Source organism: Catharus ustulatus, chromosome 5, assembly GCF_009819885.2.
Source record: "Catharus ustulatus isolate bCatUst1 chromosome 5, bCatUst1.pri.v2, whole genome shotgun sequence".
Lineage (NCBI taxonomy): Eukaryota > Metazoa > Chordata > Aves > Passeriformes > Turdidae > Catharus > Catharus ustulatus.
This window is the reverse complement of record NC_046225.1, coordinates 5,971,483-5,992,189: the sequence shown is the minus strand read 5'-3', so window position 1 is coordinate 5,992,189 and position 20,707 is coordinate 5,971,483. Positions and strand designations below refer to the sequence as shown.

Below are 20,707 nucleotides of genomic sequence, written 5' to 3'. Positions count from 1 at the left end.
CATGTTTAGACATCAGCACCTACCTATTTTCATAGAATTTTTCTGATTCTGATTCTTATCAGAATTAAACTCCAAAATTTCTACTCTGAATCAACCAACGCATTCAAAAGATTTAGGAGGAAGTTTTAAGAAAAAAACTGAAAAACTAAATTTTGTTCCCTCAGAGAAAAAAAAGGCTAGAAGCAGTACTAACTTTTACAGAGGATTTTTGGAATAAATTTTATACAGTACCTGCATAGGACCTGGAATGCAAGACAAAACCCTCTCAATGTTTTCAGAATTCACATCGACATCATTTACAGCAACAAGAACATCTCCTGGAGGTGGAACAGACAGGAAATGAGAAAATGAGTTGCTATTGCATCACAATACAGAGTAAAACAGTGTCTTGTTTAAAAAAAATTCATATGCCATTCAAGCTGTCATAAATGTCCATTTGTTGTATTTAAGCAGATGCTTGCTACAATATTTACCACTTTTTAGTCTGTTACCTGTTTCATTTACTACTGGCATCTTGGGTTTTCTACATCTGACACCCTTATCATCACTGGAAATAGGGAATAAAACCCCTTAGGGTGCCAAAGACAAAGACATTAACTGTAACAGCAAAAGGTTTGAAAAATTAAAGGCACCACCTACAAAAGCAAACAGAACCAACTTACAGCTTACAAACTTAAAATCCACAATCCAGTCTAAAGTACAAAAATCAAACTAGGATTTCTACATGAAGGGAAGGAAAATATTCTCAAGAAGTATCCCACTGGTAATTAATTGATAACCTATGCCTCATCCCCCTCAAAAAGATGCATATTTAAACATGCAGTGTGTGAGAGGGATATGGGACCTGTGGAAAAGAAAATCAACTTGTGAAGCTAGAAAACATAAAAGTAAAATAACATCAAGAGATAAAACTACATAGACCTGCCAAAAAGTACAGAAATTGGAAAGTAAAAATAAAAGGGTTTTTGACCATTCATTGTTTGGCCTTTCCTTGGAATGTAGGTGAGTGATCCCATCCAAAGTATTTCTTGCAGTCCTATTCACCTGTGCTCAAGAAACAAGAAATCAAAGGAGATCAGATAGACAGAAGTAATACAGCAGCAACCATGGGAAATTAGGAATCTCTTGGTTAAAGACAAGGTGAGCAGAGCCCAGGTAAGAAAGCAGCTAGAGGGCAAATCAGAAGGTTCTGCAGACCCTAACCAGAGAATTTCAAAAAAACATTCCAATAAAGGTACCTAGAACAAACTACCTAAGATGAGGCAACATAAATTTATGACAAGAACTGTAAGAAATGACTGCCAGTCACAGCAGGATTTGGTGGTTCATTAGTTCCTTCACAAAGAGAAATATTCAACTTTAGAGTAACAAAATAGGCCTTATTTTCTACCTGATATTCTTTGGTGGCACTTTCAGTTGTCTCTGCTTTCTCTCATGAAAAACTTAATTAGTTTCTAGTTTGTTTCTTCTGTAGATAGGGAAATAAAGCAATCAGCTTTTTATTTAACACTGAAAGTGTCTTGATTCCAAGGTCATTCTTATGTGTGAACTAAGAATACCAAGAGCTCCTCTGAATGAGCAAATTGAAAACCAAGCTTCACTTAGCTTGAACTGTACAAAGATTGCCCTAGAAAGAACCTCCACATCCCTTCCAAGATTATTAACATGGTGTTCATCCTCAGGCTGTGGAAAGTGATTTGAAAAAGGATATGGATTTGCAGCAAAAGTGCATGTTTAGCATAGTTATATTTTAAGCCTTGACAGAGAAGTCATCAACTGGAGAAATAAAGCACTGAACCACTGTAAGGTTTTTCAAGAAATAGCTCTCTCCCTAACCTCTGTGTTTTTTGATGCACAGTTTTAGGCTGTCAAAACTTCAACACAACAGTAATTCAAAGACAGAAAACCTGAAAGTTAAACAGCCTTTAAAGGAACTCAGTAAGTCCATGCCAGAGCCCCAGGACATGAAAATTAGTAATGAAAAGCAGAGCACTCAGGCTACTCTAATATAAGAATTGTAAACAGTATTACTATGTTCTTTGTTAACAACACTGTATTAAAGATCATTATTCCCAACTACAAGAGAGAGCATAAATTGCTCTTGTACTCAAACTCATCTGCTAAACAAATCTGTTTGTGTTCTGTTTGACTGGATCTTTAAGAATTCTGTTGTAAAGCCATTCAGAGGAGCTGCACACACTTTGTGAAGATACCCACACCTTAGCACTTGAGGGAATGTTTTGGAATCACATCTCCCAGAGTGGAACAGACAAAGAAACTTGGAAAGGGGAAGAGCCATCAGTATTTACATGTTACATACTCCAAGTGTTTTATTTATTCAATGCCTAATGTACACATGTAAAACTTTCATTGCAGCAGTAAATATTTATTCCATCCAATTGGTAAAAATGTAATCATGGACCATACATGGAACAGCTTTCCAGAGCACACAGCCCAAGCAGTCCTGTAAGGCTGCCTTCCTTCTGCCACAAAATGATGTAGCACTATCAAAGAAGAGCAACTTGGTACACAACAGAAAATCTTTCCTGATTAGTATGGATTTTCCAGAATTGGGGGTGGAAGCAGTGAGGGTGGGTGTTGGCATTTTTTGCTGCTTTTTGCCACACACAATAGCATTCAAAGAATAGAGACTATGAAGTAACAGAATAAATAACATCACTGAGCAAAGTGTGAGCTGTGTAAAATTACAAACCCAGAGTAGTCTTAAAGCAGGATATGACAAGATCTACTCAGTGTGGTAATTAACTGCAGTGAGTTAATACATGCAAATCATTCTTTTTAAGAGCTTGACATCTATATTTTATTTAAGAATTGTTTCTTGCCCTTTAGCAGTGTGAAAAAATTACAGAAAGGCAAACTGATTCAGGTCTTTAGACATTAATTATGGCAAAAAATTAATGCAATTGTATGAAGTTTAATCTAATTTCACTTACCTAAATGAAATCAAAGTCTAAATAATTTCTGCAATTGTTTAAGTTGGTCTAACTCAGTGGTCTGCAGAGTTAAGTCAAACCATCTCAATCTAAAACATCACTGAAAACAAAGTATCACTCAGTTCCATTTTTAGAGATGCAGTGAGCCATTGCAATTGAAGAAAGGAATTTTTATTCAGGCTGCTCCAGGATATCATTCCTTAAGTCAACAAACTTACCTTTAGAAAAAAGACATGTCCCTCTGAAAGAAAGTAGTTTAGATTGTGTATTAGGAAGAGATTCTTCCCTGTGAGGGTGGTGAGGCCCTGGCACAGGTTGCCCAGTAGAGCTGTGGCTGCCCCATCCCTGGAAGTGTTCAAGGCCAGGCTGGATGGGTGTAGTGTGGGCTTATCACCAGATCACCTTTAGGGACTCTTCCAACCCAATCTACTCTATGATTGTATGACTCTCTTTAAAGAATGAAGTGAGTTTTACTTAAATCTCATAATCATGAATGATCAAGCTTTTGAGTTCTATCACTTACTGTGGAAAGATTCCCAGTTCACAAAGAAACTGTAAGACATCCAGGCATGTTCTCTGCACATTGTTAAGCAGGGCTGAACTTTACTTGAGTGATGAGACAGAGATGAGACAGGAATTCTTTCTATTTTATTTGTTCTCATCAGAAGACTGACTTCTGTTAACCATCCCTTCCCTAGAGATAAACCTGCAAGCACCATTTCTTAATGCAGATCCCCACTGGATTAAGCACAGGGACACCAACTGGCAAGTGAGCACCACTTCCATCCTGTGATGGGGAAGTGCACATTATTTTTCTGAAATCATGAGAATCAAGTTGTTCCCATGGGAGAGGATGGAGGACACTTTTGTCATGGAATCCTGGTATTTAGTTTTCTCTGTTCTTTGAGATGACTTGGTGGGAGCACATTTATAAGTACTCATAGGCCTTTCCAAAAAAGGCAAACTCTGGAATGCATTCCTACTGAAGAAATGCAGATCAATTACTTAATTTATACATTAGCAGGCTGCTTTCATCCAAATCAGTGCTGCTGTGCTTCATGAGGAGATTAAAAGAAGAAAAGCCACATCCCAAAGACCACAGTGAGAACACAGCAAAGCTTACACCAACTCTGTTTCCATCACTGCTCTGAGGAGTTTTTTCAACAAATACACCATGTATGGTAATTCCACATAAAAATCTCAAACCCTCCCAGTATTTTGGTCCTTTCAAGGGCTTTTTTTCCTGACAGGATTCTAAAGTTATGGACCTTTAAAGTGATGTTTATGACAGCAGCTGTACCTTTTGCATACATGTTCAAAACTGGGTTATTATAGCACATCTTTAATATCAAACACAATTAATTCTTGTCAGTGAGGAATTTTCACAATATTTGGACAATTGTATGTACTGATAAAAAGAGAAGATTCATGCTGAGCTATGTGGTCATGAGAGCAATAAAATAACTCAAAGAGGATAACGACAGTATGCTTTGCTAGTGAAAAGAGCTTTGCTGTATTTTCAGTGTCATTGGAATTAATTTTTGACTTTTACTATGGTAAGGATGATGCTCATCAGCATTTTACAAGAACTTTTCCCCAGCATCAATCTAACAGGTTTAAATTTGAAGTGGAGTAGGAACAAAATGATAATGGCACTACCTACCACAACCCTTATTTGTCAGGATCTAAATGTGAGTATTTTGTTTTTCCTCTTTGAAGATATGCTCTCTGTTTTCCACAGCAGACCAAGCTTTGCATAATGTTGCAAATTAACCGAAGCAAGGAAAATGTTTTGCCAAAAATACAGAAGACACTTAAAAAGCATGAGATAGAAGCAACTGTATTTCATCTTAACCAAAATGAAAAGTGATGACGAGTTTAAAAATCAGTGAGGGCTTTCCTGTTTTGAAAATCTGAAATGGATGCTGGCCTGGTAAATGTAAAAAAAAAAAAAAGATAAATGAACTGATAAACAACACATGGATAGAGTGACATCTTTTTAGAGTTACAAAGCAGCAGGGTTTTTTAGTTTGCAAAACTGTTTTATTTACTTTCATATGGTCAGTGCCTGCATTCCACTTGGTTAATAAAGTACAGCAACAAGACTTACGACTTCCATATGCAATCTTAAAACCAAAAATTAAAGTGTATTGCACAAATAATAAACAGATGTTTTAAGTGTTCAAAGCCATAAGGGATACACATTTCAAAACAAATACAGGGAGCCACCTGAGGAAAATGGTTATTAAGGATGGAAAAAGAAGTTAGTTCCACTAAAAATGCTGAAGCATAAACCACTCTGTGAGTCAAAATGAGTGCTGCAAACTGGTCACCAGGAAGACAACCAGGTGTCTTTTTAAAGCATGTATTTTTAAAGGAAAACATAATTTGCATTTGCCTCACAGAAGATTACTGCCAAGCTGGTGTGGACCACTGAAGGCCATTGAAATGCTATAAAGCTGAGCAAGAACAGGTTAATGTTTATGTGCATGCAGGTCAATGGAGATGAACAGTTGTAACTAGAGCAGCCAGCAGGCATCGTGCTGTGCTGATCAGGTATTCCTCCTTTGTGATGGCCTAAGAAGCTGCTCACTTTTGTGCTGATTCTTCAGTCTTAGACTGACCACAAAAATGTCCTTTACTGGCTGTTTCCACAATTCTCCACAAGACTCCTAAACCCTATTTTGATCAAGAACAAGTGACAGGCAAAGTTCTACTGTTATTGAACTTTCTGACAAACTTCAGCTCCTCTGACAATCTGAGGAGCTACCTATTGAACTGCAGTTGCTACTAAATCAGGCTTTGGTGTACACCACAGCTATCCCATCCTGTGATGTACAGTACAGAAGCAGCAAACTGGACAGATTTTTTACAAGAACAGGAATTTTTTCTTTACTGTATATTCTTTATGCAGACAAGATTGAAATCTGAGCATCTAATTTATGCAAAGCATCCCTATTTCTAGACACCACATAAAAATTCCAGAGTACTCAGCTTCACTATAGATATATAATTTGAAAGTATTTTTGTATGAAAATTATACATTTTCCACTGTTGGCACTGAACACAGCTCATTTTCCCAGTGAAGAGCTGAAAAACCCCAGTGTGCTTAAAACTATTTCATTTTCAATGTGCAAAAAAACAAGGCAAGTGTTGATGATAACCTAGGACATAATAAAGTGCAAGACTCTTCTTAGATTAAGCTAAATGTTCTTCTACTTGAAACAAACAGAAAAAAAGCCCATAGTTTTTGTCCTCACTAGCTCTGGGAAGCATTAAGTGCAAGAGATGAAATACTATCTCTGGTTAGGTCATCTTGGTCTCCTGGATCTGGTACTTGCCTACACTGTTCTGACTTCACACCTGCTCTCACAAAAATGTTATTTACAAATCTATGTCCCAAAATTAACTTATAGGTTACAAACACCCACTCTTTACACTAATTAGATTAAACACCCATAAGCAGATCAAGCTGAAACTCTCTCTCTCTCTCCTCCCCCTCAGCCCACATCCCCCCACTTCTTGACTAATCAGTTCTTGCTGGTAAAATTTGAAAGTTATCCAATTTTCCCTCTGGAGTATTCTTCAGCATCTCTACCAAAAACACGTGCTGGAACAATCAGCCAGTTGAGGCACGATGTGCCTTTTTACACACACAGCACTGGAAATTTCAAAAGCACTCATGCTGACTTTGTGGGATTTGTGCTACTTATAGCATTAAGATTTTTAATGATCTTCTGACCAACATCACATCTTTGCTCTCCCACTCTGTGAGCTTCAAGGGTAATTAAATAATCTTTCACCCTTTACAGACATGGCCTGGTTGTCTCACATTTACTGTCTCCAAGGCTGATGTCCTGTGAGTGCCAAGTTTTGAGCAAAGCTGGGAGTGGGGGTGCTTCTGCTCCCTCATCATCCCTCCCAGCAGCTCATTCCCCTCCATCATTCACCTTTGGGTGCTTGTCAGACCTTCTGTGACCCAAGTTTAACTTACTGCACCAGCAAAATACTAGACAGCCAATTTCTCTTCTGGGTTAATTTCTTGCCAGGTTATTTCTGCAGCTCATGGAAGTGCCTGAGCAGCCAAACCAACACAAAGGCTGTACTGGCTCACTGCCTCCCCAAACTACAGCTCTGCCATGAATTTGGAGCCTCCCAAAGTCACAGCTGCTGAGGAAGCTGCTGTTGGACTTGGTAAACAGAAAAACAACCAAACAAGGCTGTGGAGAAAGTCTGTAACGTAAGAATGTATCTTACTCAGTATTTTTTTCCCTCATTTTTGTGATAGAAAATCCATTGAAAGCATCTATAAAGTTGTTTTTTTTTTTTAATCTAAGAGGGAGAAGAATGAAATCTAAACACAGTATCTAGCAGACTATAGGTTTGCTCCAGTCTCACTTATCTACTGAGCAACTCCTCAGTTCAAATACTAAGCTAAAAGTGATGGTGGGGTATTTCTTGAGCCAAGCTTCTCAGTCTTTGAACACTAAGGACCATCTCTTTATTGTATTGAGACTTCTCAGGTTATGCCACATTTCTTCAAATCAGTAATGCAGTAAAACTGACTAGGCAACAAACCATCAGATGCAATGACACTGACTTAAAATAATCCATCAAGAACTGATGTAATTGCTTACGTCTCAGGAATATTCAAGACAGCTGCCCCAAACAGCAAAAACCCCATAAATCTTCATATTAAAGGAAGAGTGCAGAAGTTAGCTATTCCTCCAGTTACTTACCAATCAGGATTTGACCTGTTTTCATTGCAGAACTACCTGGCACCAAGCCATGTACCACAAGCTTCTCTTCACTGACTCCTCTGGTGGCTTTATCCCTCCTGCCTGGTTTTTCCACTCTTCTGCTGCTCCATGAAGACTGATGGACAATCCCTACTAAGGCCTCCAGCAGCCTCTGCTGCTCTTCTTCCCCAGCACTGTAGAGTTTTCTGGGATTTACATAAACAGACACATCTTTGTATTTTTGCTGAACAGTGACACCCATTTTCTGAGCAGACCGGTGTTTCAATATGGAAGTAGGACCTGAAGGGAGCACATTGCAGCTTCCACTGTCTTTCTTACCAGAACACTTTGGTAAAAGACTCTTCTTTTTTAGCATTTTGGTCCATTTCTTCAGTTCATACTTTCTTTCCTTTCGTGATCCCTCTTGAATAATTTCAGCTTCATTTTCACGAAACCTGACATGATTCACTGCTGGCATTTCTGGGCAGCTGTTCTGCAGCAGAATTTCTTCTTCACTTTCACTTAATTCTAAATAAAATAATTCTCCATTTTTCTGCACACTATCCAACCATTCAGGCTCAAGGTCACTGGAAAAGAAAGAAGAATGATCAGTGAATTCTAATAAGAAGATCAAGTGCAAGTGAGATCTGACTATTTTAAGTAGGGAGGGGACAGAGAGAGTGCAAGGATTGGATAAAAAGCAGGAAAAAAAACCAGTTGCCTCATGAACATTGACATCTCAACTGCTTTAAGTCTGCCATGAGGGTTAGAGTTTGTTTTAGATAAATGATGGATAGGGCAAGGAAAGACATCCCTCTCACCAATAAAATAGTTTCTTCAAATGCCTTAGAGGAAAACAGCCATTGCAAAAAGCAGTATTCTCTTTTCAGAAAACAAACTTTTCTTTGACATGCAAGTTTTAATTAGTAATTACATTCATGTGCATGATAGGACTCCCTCTTAAGAGAAAAAATTACATTCTATTTATTATCTCCCATTATTTTTTCCCTTGTGCATTTGTAATATAATCATGGCATGATTTTTGATGTGGTCCTGTGCAGAGCCTGAAGATGGACTTTTTTATCCTTGAGGGCTCCTTCTAACTCAGGATATTGTTTGAGATTGCACTGCCAGCCTTTTGGAAATAAAAGATAAACATTTTAAAAATCACTTAGATTTAACATTAAAAAAAGACCTCAAAACAATCTAAGATGAAATCTAGGTAACAGGTTTTAAAAGCTAAGTTCCAAATGGCATATGCAAAAATACACACTAAAAATGCAAAGAGGCAGCACTGCTACAGAAACAGGATCTGGCAGCTGGTGTGGATCACCCAAAGTCAAGAGTGTGACACTTCTGCAAAGTATAGACAAAGCAGCTCTAGGATACAACAGAAACATCATCAGCACAGTGCAAAAATATTTTTGTCCTAATTTGGAAACACCAATGTGTCAGCCATGTCCAGTTTTGGATAGTAAATTTTAAGAAAGATGTAATAACTGGAACATACCCAGAGCAAAGAGACAAATGCAAAGTAGCCTATAAACACATTTAACGGGAAGGAGACTGAAAGAAATCATGCTCTTCTGGCTGAGGAAAAAATGAAAAAAAGCAACCAATGGCCAAAGTAAGAAGTGTACTCAGAGGTTTAATTATCTGTTCTGCATGGAAAGTTTTCAGGAACAGACAAGACCATTTAATTCTTCATAACCAGATGACAAAGGGGCTTTCTGTTCCATAAAAATCATCCAAGGAAAAACGAGACTGGAGATTAACACTGTAATTAATAAAGTAGTGTAAAGTTAACACACATTCATACATTTTACACTAGAACTACTTTTACTGAATAAAGAATGCAAATCTGGTTTAAAGCTAGTAATCAATATTCAAATAGAGCATTAATTTGAAAACACAGATAAATAAAAGAGTTTCAAAGGTTAGCTGAACAGAGAACATCATACAGAGAGTGCACCAGAGCACCTTTAAGGCTCAACAAGAGGATCTGGCTGGACTAACAATACAGAAAACATTGGCACTACTCTCTCTCTCTGGAGCTCCAGCTACTGAAAGTCTATGGATCTTGCAGACAGGAAGAAACATCACCTATCTCCTCTGCATTTATTAGCTTTATTTGCCCAAACAGTTTAAAAGAAGAGCCACCACTTGTGATCATTTGGCTATACCTGCGGGATAAACCCAAGCTTGTGATTTCTGCTGAGTCTTCCTCGAAATCCTGAGTTCTTATGCTAGAAAGTATCAGGATGCTAACAGAACCTAAAGGCTGTCAAGGGCACACTCTTCTGATCCAACATCTCTCAGAAGGTGGCAGGCAAGAAATAACATGAGAAGTTTTTCCTTGGTTTGTTTTTCTAAGGAGTACTCCCACACACTGGCATATGTAAGCAAAATTAAGCAAGAACAAACAAAAAACCAACCAAAACACAAACAAACCCAACCAAAACAAACAAAAAAACCAAAATCCCCAAACCAACCAACACCACCCTCCACAAAAAAACAAACAAAAAAGGAAACACTAGAAGTTTACATTAATGGATTAACAAAAACTCCTGTCATGTATGATAGCATTTTTATCCCCTCTTTAAAAGAGACTGTGATCTTTGGAAAAGCTGTTTCTTCTTTGAGGTAGATGTCAAAATTTCAGCTTGGACATCAGTTGATACACTCGTGATCTCCAGCTTTGTTCTCTATTTTTATTAGAACAATGTGGGCCAGGGGAAAAAAATATGGTGTGGGCATGTCTGGTGTTTACTCTGGGTTCACTCAAACAGAACCACTCCAGAGAGAAGACAAGAAGGAACTGTATTGTAAAAAAATTCACTTTCCCAATACAGATCCAGACATCTGGAAAGGCAAATCTGAAACAAAAAGTCTGCACCTAGGACGAGAGGTTTTTCTCCCTAATGCTGTACTGTCACAATAAATTTAAACGAAGCAAGGAAGGGAAAAAGGAAAAAAATAAAAATCTTATTTTTTATCTCTTTTCCCTTGTGTCAAAACAAGTGCTTACACAATAATTTCAATTTGCCTCTAGGATTGGAAGCTTCAGTTAAGGGAGCTAAAAAACTTGAATGCCTGTATTTCTGTAAGGGTAGTTTCACTGATCCCACACAGATATTTCCTCCTTGAGATAAATGGCTGAAAACCTCTGCTGATTGAAATTGTCCATTTATGGAAGAAAGATAAATTAGAAAGAAAGGATCCAGGTCCTGCTGAATAAATTGTTATATAGATAAATTATTAAAAGTATCATACATATCATTATGAGTATTAGACGTGTTATGTGCTGAAATCTGTGGAACAGCTTTATCCCATAAACATATACAGAGAATGACAGTAAAAAGGCATTTTAGATTAAAGAATTGAGAAAAGAAAAAACCCAAACACACAAAATATATAAAAAACATGGCTTCAGGCTGAAATGTTACAGTTGACTTCTGGCTTATAAATACAGGAATGAAATAAGGCAGGTGTACATGCAACAGCTTTGTCTCTGAGCCAGACGTACAGGGCAAATTAAACTACATTGAACACAATTCTAACTTTTCCCACTTAAATCTTTTTTTTCCCCTCCTGTGCACAGGATGATGAAAACAACACGCTGAATGAAACGCTATTGATTAGACCCTGAAATACACGTTTGAAGTGTAAAGCAGAGCTGTTATAACACAGGGAGCCAAGCTTAACTTCATCCGAATTAAAAAACACACCAATAAATGAAAACCCTGCAGGCTGCATTCATAACTTTAAACTATGTATTATTACAGAACTGCCTTCTGACTTAGAAGAGAAAGCCTACACCTTTCTCGCTAAATGTGCCGAGTGCCTCCATCCCCTGCGCTGCGATCAGGGCTCAGTGCAGGGGCTGCCCGCAGCCGAGCCCCTCTGTAACCGCGAGGGCTCTGCAGAGCGGCACTGCCACACACCCCCCACGGTCACCCGTCCCTTACTCGGAGCTGGCAGACAGCGAGGAGCCGCTGCCGGTGCCGGTGCCGGTGCCGGTGCCGGTGTCCGCGGGCTCGGCGCCTTCTCCCCCGGCCGGCTCCATCCCCTCGGCAGCGCCGCTCCCGCCGGGCCCCCCGGACGCCATGACGGCCGCGCGCCGTCACGTGACGCGCGCCGCGCCCTCCCATTGGCCGGCGCCCCGCGCGCCATGGAGACGGCGGGAAGCGCGAGGGCCCGGCCGTGAGGGCCCGGCCGTGAGGGTGAATTCCACATTTTCATGGGAATTTCCACGTGCCCAGCCTCGCCCGACCCTCGAATGTTTTTCCCTGGCTCAACGGGAACGCATCATGGCGAAGCAGACTTTATTTATTTATTTTATTTTTGCCTCATTCCAAGGTCCCAGCGCCCTTCCCATAAAAGACACCGTTAGTGAAACTCGGGAGTCCTGGGATGAGGCTCAGTGCATTGTACCAAACACTGATCGGGAGGGGGAAACATGAGGTAAAAAGTGATTATCGGGTCATCTGGTAAGCAGGGAGATGCCTCTGTACTTTATTTTATGCGTTATTATATTAATTTAATTAGCTGTGAGGAATTAAAGTAGGTTCTCCTTAGGTTTGTCAGGACAGCAGTGCAATTCAGGAGAAGCAAGGATGTGACAGCCAAACAAGTACCTTAAAATATCCCACGCAGTCTACATGAATAAAATCATACACAGTCGAGAGAGAGACAAAAAAAAAGCCCCTATTCGGTTTTCAGGACTTAAATTATTCACATCCATGAAAAACAAGACCTATGGCAGCCCTGCAGACAACTTGCTGTGTAGCTGTGTCAGTAAATCCGTCAGGACACACATGGAGAGCAGGGAAAGGGATGAGAGTAATTGTTGGAACATGCAGTTTAATGTGCTGGATTTAATCTCTGCTCAGTGGGATATTTGCACAGCTTCAGCACAGAGGTTTTATAGTGCTGGAACGCTACGGAGGAGTGACAGAATCCTGGTATGAAATTCCTGTACTTGGAACTGCTTTAGGGAAGCGTATATTAGGAGGTGTGATTTCAAGTGAATTAACAGACAGAAATGTTTTGGACTCACATCCATGTGATTAAGGCTCCAACTGGAGTGAAAATACCTATATTAAGTACTGTGGCCATTCTGAAGTCCTTGCACAAGACCTGATTGCACAGATAAATTACTGTTGCATGGTTATTAAGACTACAAACCTATCCAGAGGGGGAGACAGAAACATTTTCTAAATAAAACAGTTTGTTCCACTATGTTTTCATTTAGAAGTAAATGAGATACACTGTCCCACCCTCCCTAATTAAGCTTGCACTTGCAAGCACTTTTGATACACTGAGCAGCACGCTGAAGTGTTTCTGTAGAGAAGTGATAGTCAATGCCAGATGGTGCTGTGTTAGTTAAATTTCACTGGGTTCAAGAGCTGATTAATTGGTTCCAGTCGTTTGCTCACTGAGTGAGAAATACAGGCTCTCTCTCGAGGAGGCACCATGCTATTTTATGGGAATAAATATATTATGAATGGAAGGATGATGGAAGGCTTTGGTCCTCTGAGAGGAGTAGCTGGGAGCCACCTAAAGACTTTGCTGAAACGAATATGGAATTTTTGCTGCCGTGGGAACAATTAAAGATTGCAGGATATATCTCACACAGCAGGATCTTATTTTAGTGAAGACACAGATTTTCCCACACAATCCCTCTTGAGAGGAAAGCCTCTCATTTCTTGGGCATAAATATTAGGACAAGACTTGAAATAATTTGTGTTCTGGCAGACACTTTACACTTAATCCGAGTAGCTGGGGCTGATGCTCCTCACTAAGGAATCCATGAGCCTTCTGTGCCAAGTTGCTGTTTTTAACATGCAGATGGTAAAAGTCTGCCAGGGGGCATCACTGGCATCAGTAGCGCTGCTCACCCTCACTGGACATCTGGGTAATGAGCACTCAGGAGTGGCTAATTAAAGCTTAAAGGGTGCTCTGATTAGCTGTTCCTGCAAAGAAACTAAATCCACGCTTGGAAATTTATTTCCTGGACAAGAGTTTCTTGTTACCTTTTTTCTTTTTTTTTTTTTTTGGCTTAACCTGTCTTGTGCTTTAAAAATAACAACCTGCCTTGATCCACGCCTATGTTCAGAAGGAGACTGAAGTTAAAAGAAGACAGGGCATGGGACACACTGGTTCCATGCTTCAAAGTACAGCTCTTCATTAGTGATAATGAGGTAAGAAGGCCCTAAGTACTTGATAATTTTTTTATTTTATTTTTTTTGCTTGCTGCTTGTTTTCAGATCACTTAATATTTCCAGGAAGGCTCTACCAACAACTGGACAGACACAAATGATACACTGCAGATAAAACATGATATGTTACAAGGAGATTAAGAGGAAAATAGTTTCATCTTTTGTTTTTAGTTGTGTTTCTTGCTAACACCTGCTTTACTGAAAGAAAAACTAACAAAAAATATGAGTGATGTTATATTTCAGCTATTGCTTCCTGGGGTTTTTATTCCTCCAGTGCACAGCATGAGCAAAAAACATCAGAAATAATTCCCTCTTTTTAAAATATTAATGACAACAACACAGCTTTCCCTCCCATGCCCAAGTATTTCTTAAAGGACAAAATACATATTTCACAAGGATTCCTTAATAATTAAGACTTTTTTGATTACAAGGTTTCCATAAATCTGTGTAAGAATGTGATTACAGAATCTTCTGTTCACAACTCCTCTGACAGGACTGTGTAGACACCATCCACAGCAAAGGGGCCTGAACTGAAGAGTGACACTGGGCTGTCATTTAAATTGGGATATTTACATATAATGAATGAAGGCTACCTCTAGGACCAAAAGAACAGAAATTTTGTGAGTAAACACTCTAGTGCTTAGTAAATGAAATAGAAAGAATATTCTGACTTCCTGAGCTTTCTGTGTCAACTCTGGTCTCAGAAGGTGTTTCAGGAGAGCACAAAACCTACAGGAAGACAACCGTGAAGGATCTGGGAAGAGTAATACAACCCATCTCATTCTTTAGAAAAACACTCTTAGAGAGTTAAGAGTTCTCTCCAGAATGAAAAGCAATTGTAATTTCCATTTTTTTCCCTACTGCTTTCACTTCACCTTAACTGTTTTAAACTTTTTTTTTTTAGGACCACCTGCTATGCATAGCAGGCATGTCAGGCATGGAAGAAAACCAATGTTTGTAGTCAGTCAACACGCAAATGTTTCAAGCATGAGTATCCTTTTTCCACTTAGAGTATATTAACGTAAGCAATACATGGGGCAGCATGTTTTTAATCGGGCTCTGAGACAGAACATTTTCTGTTAAGTCACTGAGAAGTCCGTGGAGTTCTGTTTGCCTACGAGCACATTTGCTGTGCATGAAGCAGCACAGAGTGCCATGCCTTGCTGTGCTCTGTTTGCATCCCCAGCGCTCACAGGAGTGGATTTCACACGGCTGACACCTTGAGCTGCAGCTAATAACCACTTGGGAGTTTCCATAGCAAGGCCGGCCTGGAGCTGGCACTGGAAGTGCTTTTTCTGTGCAGCTGGAGATAAACCAGCGTGGCTGAGGAGCAGGATACGGACACAGCAGAACTGGGGACAGGCTCTCTTGGGTTCTGCACAACGGGGTGCGTTTTGCTTTGTAAAGTTTCTGCGGCTCTCAGCTAGCACGTGGAAAATACCATTGAGGGTGACTTTCAGAGTCCTGCCTATTGTCGAGAGGTTTTTGTGGGGGGATACCGTGGAAAATCGCACGTTAGGGATGGTGAATGCAGGAGGAACAGCAGCTGCTTCTCATACAGCGTGCCGCCTCCAATACATCCACTTTGGGATTTTTTCCCATCCCTCTCGGATTTGTGTGCGAGTTAGAATACATTATCCCCTCCCCTTAGAGAAGGGTTCAGAACGCTTATGGCATGCAAGCAACAGCATCAATCCATATCAAAGTGTATCAGCGCATGTTTCTCTGCACATGGAAGAGTCCCGGGCGTAGCCCCGTAGCTCCCCTCACCTGCACGACCTCCCCTTGTCCAGGAAAGAGGGAGGGAAGCCCAAGGGCGCCTCGGCCACCGGCGGCCGCCCCTTCCCTTCCTTTCCCTTCCCTTGGCATCCCTGGCCGTGCACACAGGGGCAGCCCCGGCTCCCGGCGGCAGGACACGGCCCCTCGCCCTTGTGCCGCCGCCACAGAACGGGAGCTCGCAGGCGATCCGGTGACTCCCCTGTCCCTGCGCCCTGCGGAGGGACAGGGATCCCGGAGCCTCCCGAGCTCGGGGAGCGATCTCGGGCAGCCGCCCCCCGCCGCCCGTCCCCGGCACTGACCTGTGCAGCAGGACGCTCTGCACCGAGTCCAGGTCCTCCAAGTTCCTGGTGACGGGCCGCGGGATGCTGTACCTGCCCGCCCCGAACATCGCGGGCGGCCGCCGCCCCCGCATCGCCCGGCCCGCGGCACCGGGACTGCGGGCGGCCGCGGGCAGGTGGGAGCCCCTGAGCCCCTGAGCCCGCCCGTCCCGTCCCGTCCCCGCCGCACCGCCCGCTCCCGGAGCCCAGCGGCGCCGCGCCGCGGGGGAAGCGCGCCCTGCGCCGCCGGGAGAGCGCGGCTGCTCCTGCAGGGATTGCGCTGTGGCACGGTATGCTTTCTGTCTGAGCCCGACTTTCACATAAATGCAGTAAAGCAATTCCTAGCTGCAGCCACAGATATATTTTCCCCCCCAGCCCCCCTCCAGAGCTTCATCCCCAGCTCCTGCTCTGTGAAAAAATAGTTTTTCTCCCTGTATTTTCCTGCTGGTCGAAGTAGTGAATTGCCCAGTTGATCTTCTTTCCTTAAGTAACAATATGAATAATTACCAATCCCACGAAGTCCAATCCAGCCTCCGAGTCTTTCTTTCACAAAATATTAGTTACAAGTTGTTTCAGATGATCACAGGACTCCTTACTGGTTTCCCATCTGTAAAATTCTGAATTAACAGGATCGTGAATGTATTAAAACCTCTATCTTCACCATTTTTATTCTTTTCTGTGAATTATAATTCATTTTCTCTGCTCCCTTTTATGAGATCAGTTTTCCCTAATGATGAGAATTTTTCATCTCATCATATAGTCATCTCCTGGTTTTCTCCAACAGCTGACGTAAGTTCAATGTCTAATAAAGTCTTGCAATCTGTTATAAAACTCATGAATTTTAGTTTCCCTCAGAAATAATTGAGGTAATTACAGCAGCACAACAACATAGTAGTTTCCCATAAAGACCAATAAGAATAGGACCACTGGCATGATACACAATGGATAGCAAACTGGAAACCACTGAATATTTTAGCACCAAACTCTGTGGGGTGGTGGCCACCACATGGAGCAAAAGCTTCAGCATTTTTGGAGTTTTTGACTTGAGTAGATGTGGCAACCACTCAGTTTGGAGAGGGTGAATGCAGAATTGCCATGAATCTGTGGCTGAGATTCTTACCAAGTAGTGTGAGTCAAATATTTAGGCGTCTTAACTTTTTTTCCTTTTCTTAAAATCTTGTTTTCTTTTTTACTTTGATACCAGCATGAAATTTTAAGAGAAGGCCGATCCCCTCTGAATCCTACTCCTGTCAAAGATGCAGCTACCACTGTCATCCATTGAAGTGAGCAACAGCAGCAGGACTAAAGACCACAAAATCTTTGGCACCAGGGTGCCAGGGAAGCTGAATGTACACCAGGATTTTGTGTGTAAGTAGCAGTGACTGGAGGAGTTTGGTACGTACAGTATCACGATCAGCATAATGCTTCCACAGTGGGCACTGAGCAAAGAACTTTTTGCAACACCCACATCTTGATTTCAGAAAAATCATGATGAAAAATCATCTTGATTTTATTGATGGAAAATTTGTGGTGGTTGTGTCACCATTGCCTTAGGAAAACACTAAGGCACCATCCATATTTCAGCCTTTGTACCTTTTTTATGCCCTGAGGGAGCAGAGATGTTTTATTTCTACACAACTGGGGTGTGTTTTCCCAATTCACTTAGGACAACACAAACCCCATATCTGGGTTTAGAATTTGATGGTAGAAAGCAACAAAACCCAAAACCCCCAAACATTACCATCAAAATCACACTGTGTGTCCAGAAGGCCTTGTCATCCTTTCTTTTTTCCTGATTCTTTCTCACTGGGAGACCTTTTTTTTTTCAGTATTTCTTAAACTACTGAGATAATGCTGAATTTAATGCTACTAGCATTTTACTTTTACATGGGTTTAAAGTGGTTGTGAAGATCTTTATTAGAATTGTTTACAACTCAGCAAAACTAGAACATGTAAATACAAGTATAGAGACCCCTGAAATGTGCCAGAATGAGAGAAAGTGACTTAGGTTTTGTGTAGGTTATGAAGTGGAAGATCACAAAGCACCAGACTGCTGATAAACAGGCCAGATTTAAAATCAAGTAGAATGTTTTTCTAGGTGTGAATTACAACTTCTACTACATTTACACTCAGTATTTATGGGTGACACAATTGGAAAATGAAAGAGGAGTGGAGAGTCAAAAGTGATACAGTGGATACTTTCAGGGCCCTATATTTTTTCCTGAATATATTTACATTCCCATAGTTGCACATAAGTTTCTAAAGTTAAAAGACAGAAGTCTGAGCTAGCATTAATCCTGTAAGAACTTCTGCAGATATCCCAGCCTTTGACATTTACAAGAATTACTTTATTAAGTTTTATAGATTGCAGTTTCACTGAAATACAAAGTGCAATTGCATTGTATTTTCTGCAAGATTTTAGGCTGGCAAAAAGGAAGGTCACTATTCCATTTGAAGTTTGTCAGCTCTTGTGTTTGTACATGAATGAGAACATTGCACTACAGCACATTTTTCTGAATCCAATAAAATACGTGCAGTTGGAGAAAGATTATAAAATCCTGCAATGCAGAGAAAACCAAACCATTAGGGATTGGGGGAGGAGGAGATTCAACCAGTTTAAACACACGGAGAAATGACAACAATAGAGAATTTTAAGAGACACCCTGCCTTACAAAGTAACAGTGGCATACCTGGGCTCCCCTTCTATTTGTGGTGCTTTTGCTGCCAACGGAACCTTGTGAGAACCCTTCTGCTTTGTTACAGAACAATTCTGGTGTGGCTGATGTAAAAGAAAAAATGAAATAGCAAAATACTTTGATGCTGTGTTTATGACATACACTTCTTTCTGAAATGCTACAGTGTTTTTTCTCTCCAGCAGATGTTAGGCTCTAACAGATTATGTGACTATTTCCTATGCTGCCAAGGTCAGAAGTTTTTGACTCATAATCCCCTTTTGGAAGAGACTAAAAGAGGTGGCAAAGCTACTTTTGCAATATTCAAACCCTTTTGATCTCATTAACTTCGCTGGTGAGTTTTAGTGTGCCCAGGGATCAAAGATTAACCAGCATTCATGAGCTGCCCAAGGTGGAAATCAGCTTATGACTTCCTATGTGTGATGTGTCATTTATGTCATGAGTCAGTGAGATGTTAGCACATGATGAGGAGAACTGAAATGTTTTGGGTGAGACTTCATTGCTTCAACTGAAGGGAAAAAGTCCCTGTATTTTTTTTTGTTTGATGATACCTGTGAGTTAGGGACAGTGTACTTTATTGTATTCAATTCCCAAAGTAATGGCAATGGCATATGTTTGTTAGGGTACAAGGTTACTCTTCTGTTCTGCCATTCTGTCTTGAAACATTCCTCAGATCTACAGTGGTTTATTTCTGGTATGACTTGATCTTCTGCTGATTAACAGTGGATAGTGATGGCAGCTCTGTGGCGTGGGTATTGCTGTTCTTGGACAACAGGGTAAGTTCTCCCTCACCAGAGGATCCTCAGGCTGCTACTGCCTGTCTGTTGTCATGTTTGAAAGATTGAGGAGCGGGATTGGAAGGGTATTTTTCCAAGGGGATGTGTCCAGGCTCTGCCTCTCCAAACTACTGTAGAGATTCTAAGAGGCTGAGGGAACACTCTAATTTTCACTTCTGACACAATCAGATATGGACATCCACATCTGGAATTTGCTTTTCTTCTCATTGTGGCGAGTGGCATATGAAAAACAACCCCAGAGAGATTTTGGTGTTACTTCATCACTTAAAGAACAGTTCCTTGTTTTGTGTCTGTATGGAGACAGCTGGGTTCCCCAAGCTGTCCTTTTATCTTCCTTGTGTGACATCAGCCCTGCACTGCAGAGAGCAGAAGGAACAGCTCTGCTACACTGAGTTTAACAATCTCTTCTTCTCAGACTGCAGGGCATTAAACATTCTGTGCATTCCAGGCTCTGCCTTCAGTCCAGCCTTGCAGCAGCAAGAGAGAAAACCCAGTTTATTTGTCAAACAGATCTGCAGTTCTGGGCTCTCTCCAAAAGCAGCCACAGGCAATGCTTTTGGCAATCTGGTGAAGTCAGCAGTACAGGAACCCCTGGAAACACAAATTTATAGTCTGTGGGGAAACCATTAATCCAAGGAGTAAGTGATAAGCTGAAGAGCAGCATAGGATGATGTCACTCATTTCATATCAATCTTTCAGTTCTCCAAAGAATCTTCAGTCTGCAGAACAGTGGGGATAGGTTGGCAACATGTGGCTATTTCATGGCCTTTAAAATAACTTGCTGGGTTCTTATTGCTTCCTCTAAGACAGTTTTTGTACCAATGAGAAACCTAAACCTAATTGAAAAAGACACTCTAAAATTACTGCATGACTGATATATTGCAAAGACTAAAGCATGATTAGACTTTGTTAAACTGAAACTGATTAAAGTTTTTGTAAACTTGTCCATAAATACAGTTTGTGGCCGTGTGTTCTTGTGAGAAATAGATCAGAACTGTAAAAAGGGACAATGTATGTTTTATATGAACATCTGGGCAAAGTATAAGAATATGTGGCAAACATGCTAAATAAAAAAAATCTTTGCACTTTGACCCCAAATTTATTTCCTAGGATTGATTTTAAATCTCTCTCTCCCTCTTATCCCCAGTGTCTGGACTTGTCTGGGTTTCTGGAGGCACAGACTTTGGTGCATTGCTTTGGAACAGCC

The 20,707-nt window shown here is 40.8% G+C and overlaps 1 protein-coding gene across 1 annotated transcript in view; it reads right to left on the bottom strand.

The window, feature by feature from the left end:
- The window catches only part of INTU (inturned planar cell polarity protein), a 32,649-nt gene extending 20,848 nt beyond the window's left edge, over window positions 1-11,801 (bottom strand). The window contains exons 1-3 of the mRNA XM_033060531.1: window positions 11,662-11,801; window positions 7,694-8,280; window positions 232-317 (exon numbers count right to left, since the gene is read on the bottom strand). Coding sequence (XP_032916422.1) covers window positions 232-317; window positions 7,694-8,280; window positions 11,662-11,801 — 813 coding nt within the window. The remainder of the gene's footprint in view (window positions 1-231; window positions 318-7,693; window positions 8,281-11,661) is intronic.
- Window positions 11,802-20,707: the final 8,906 nt, after the last annotated feature.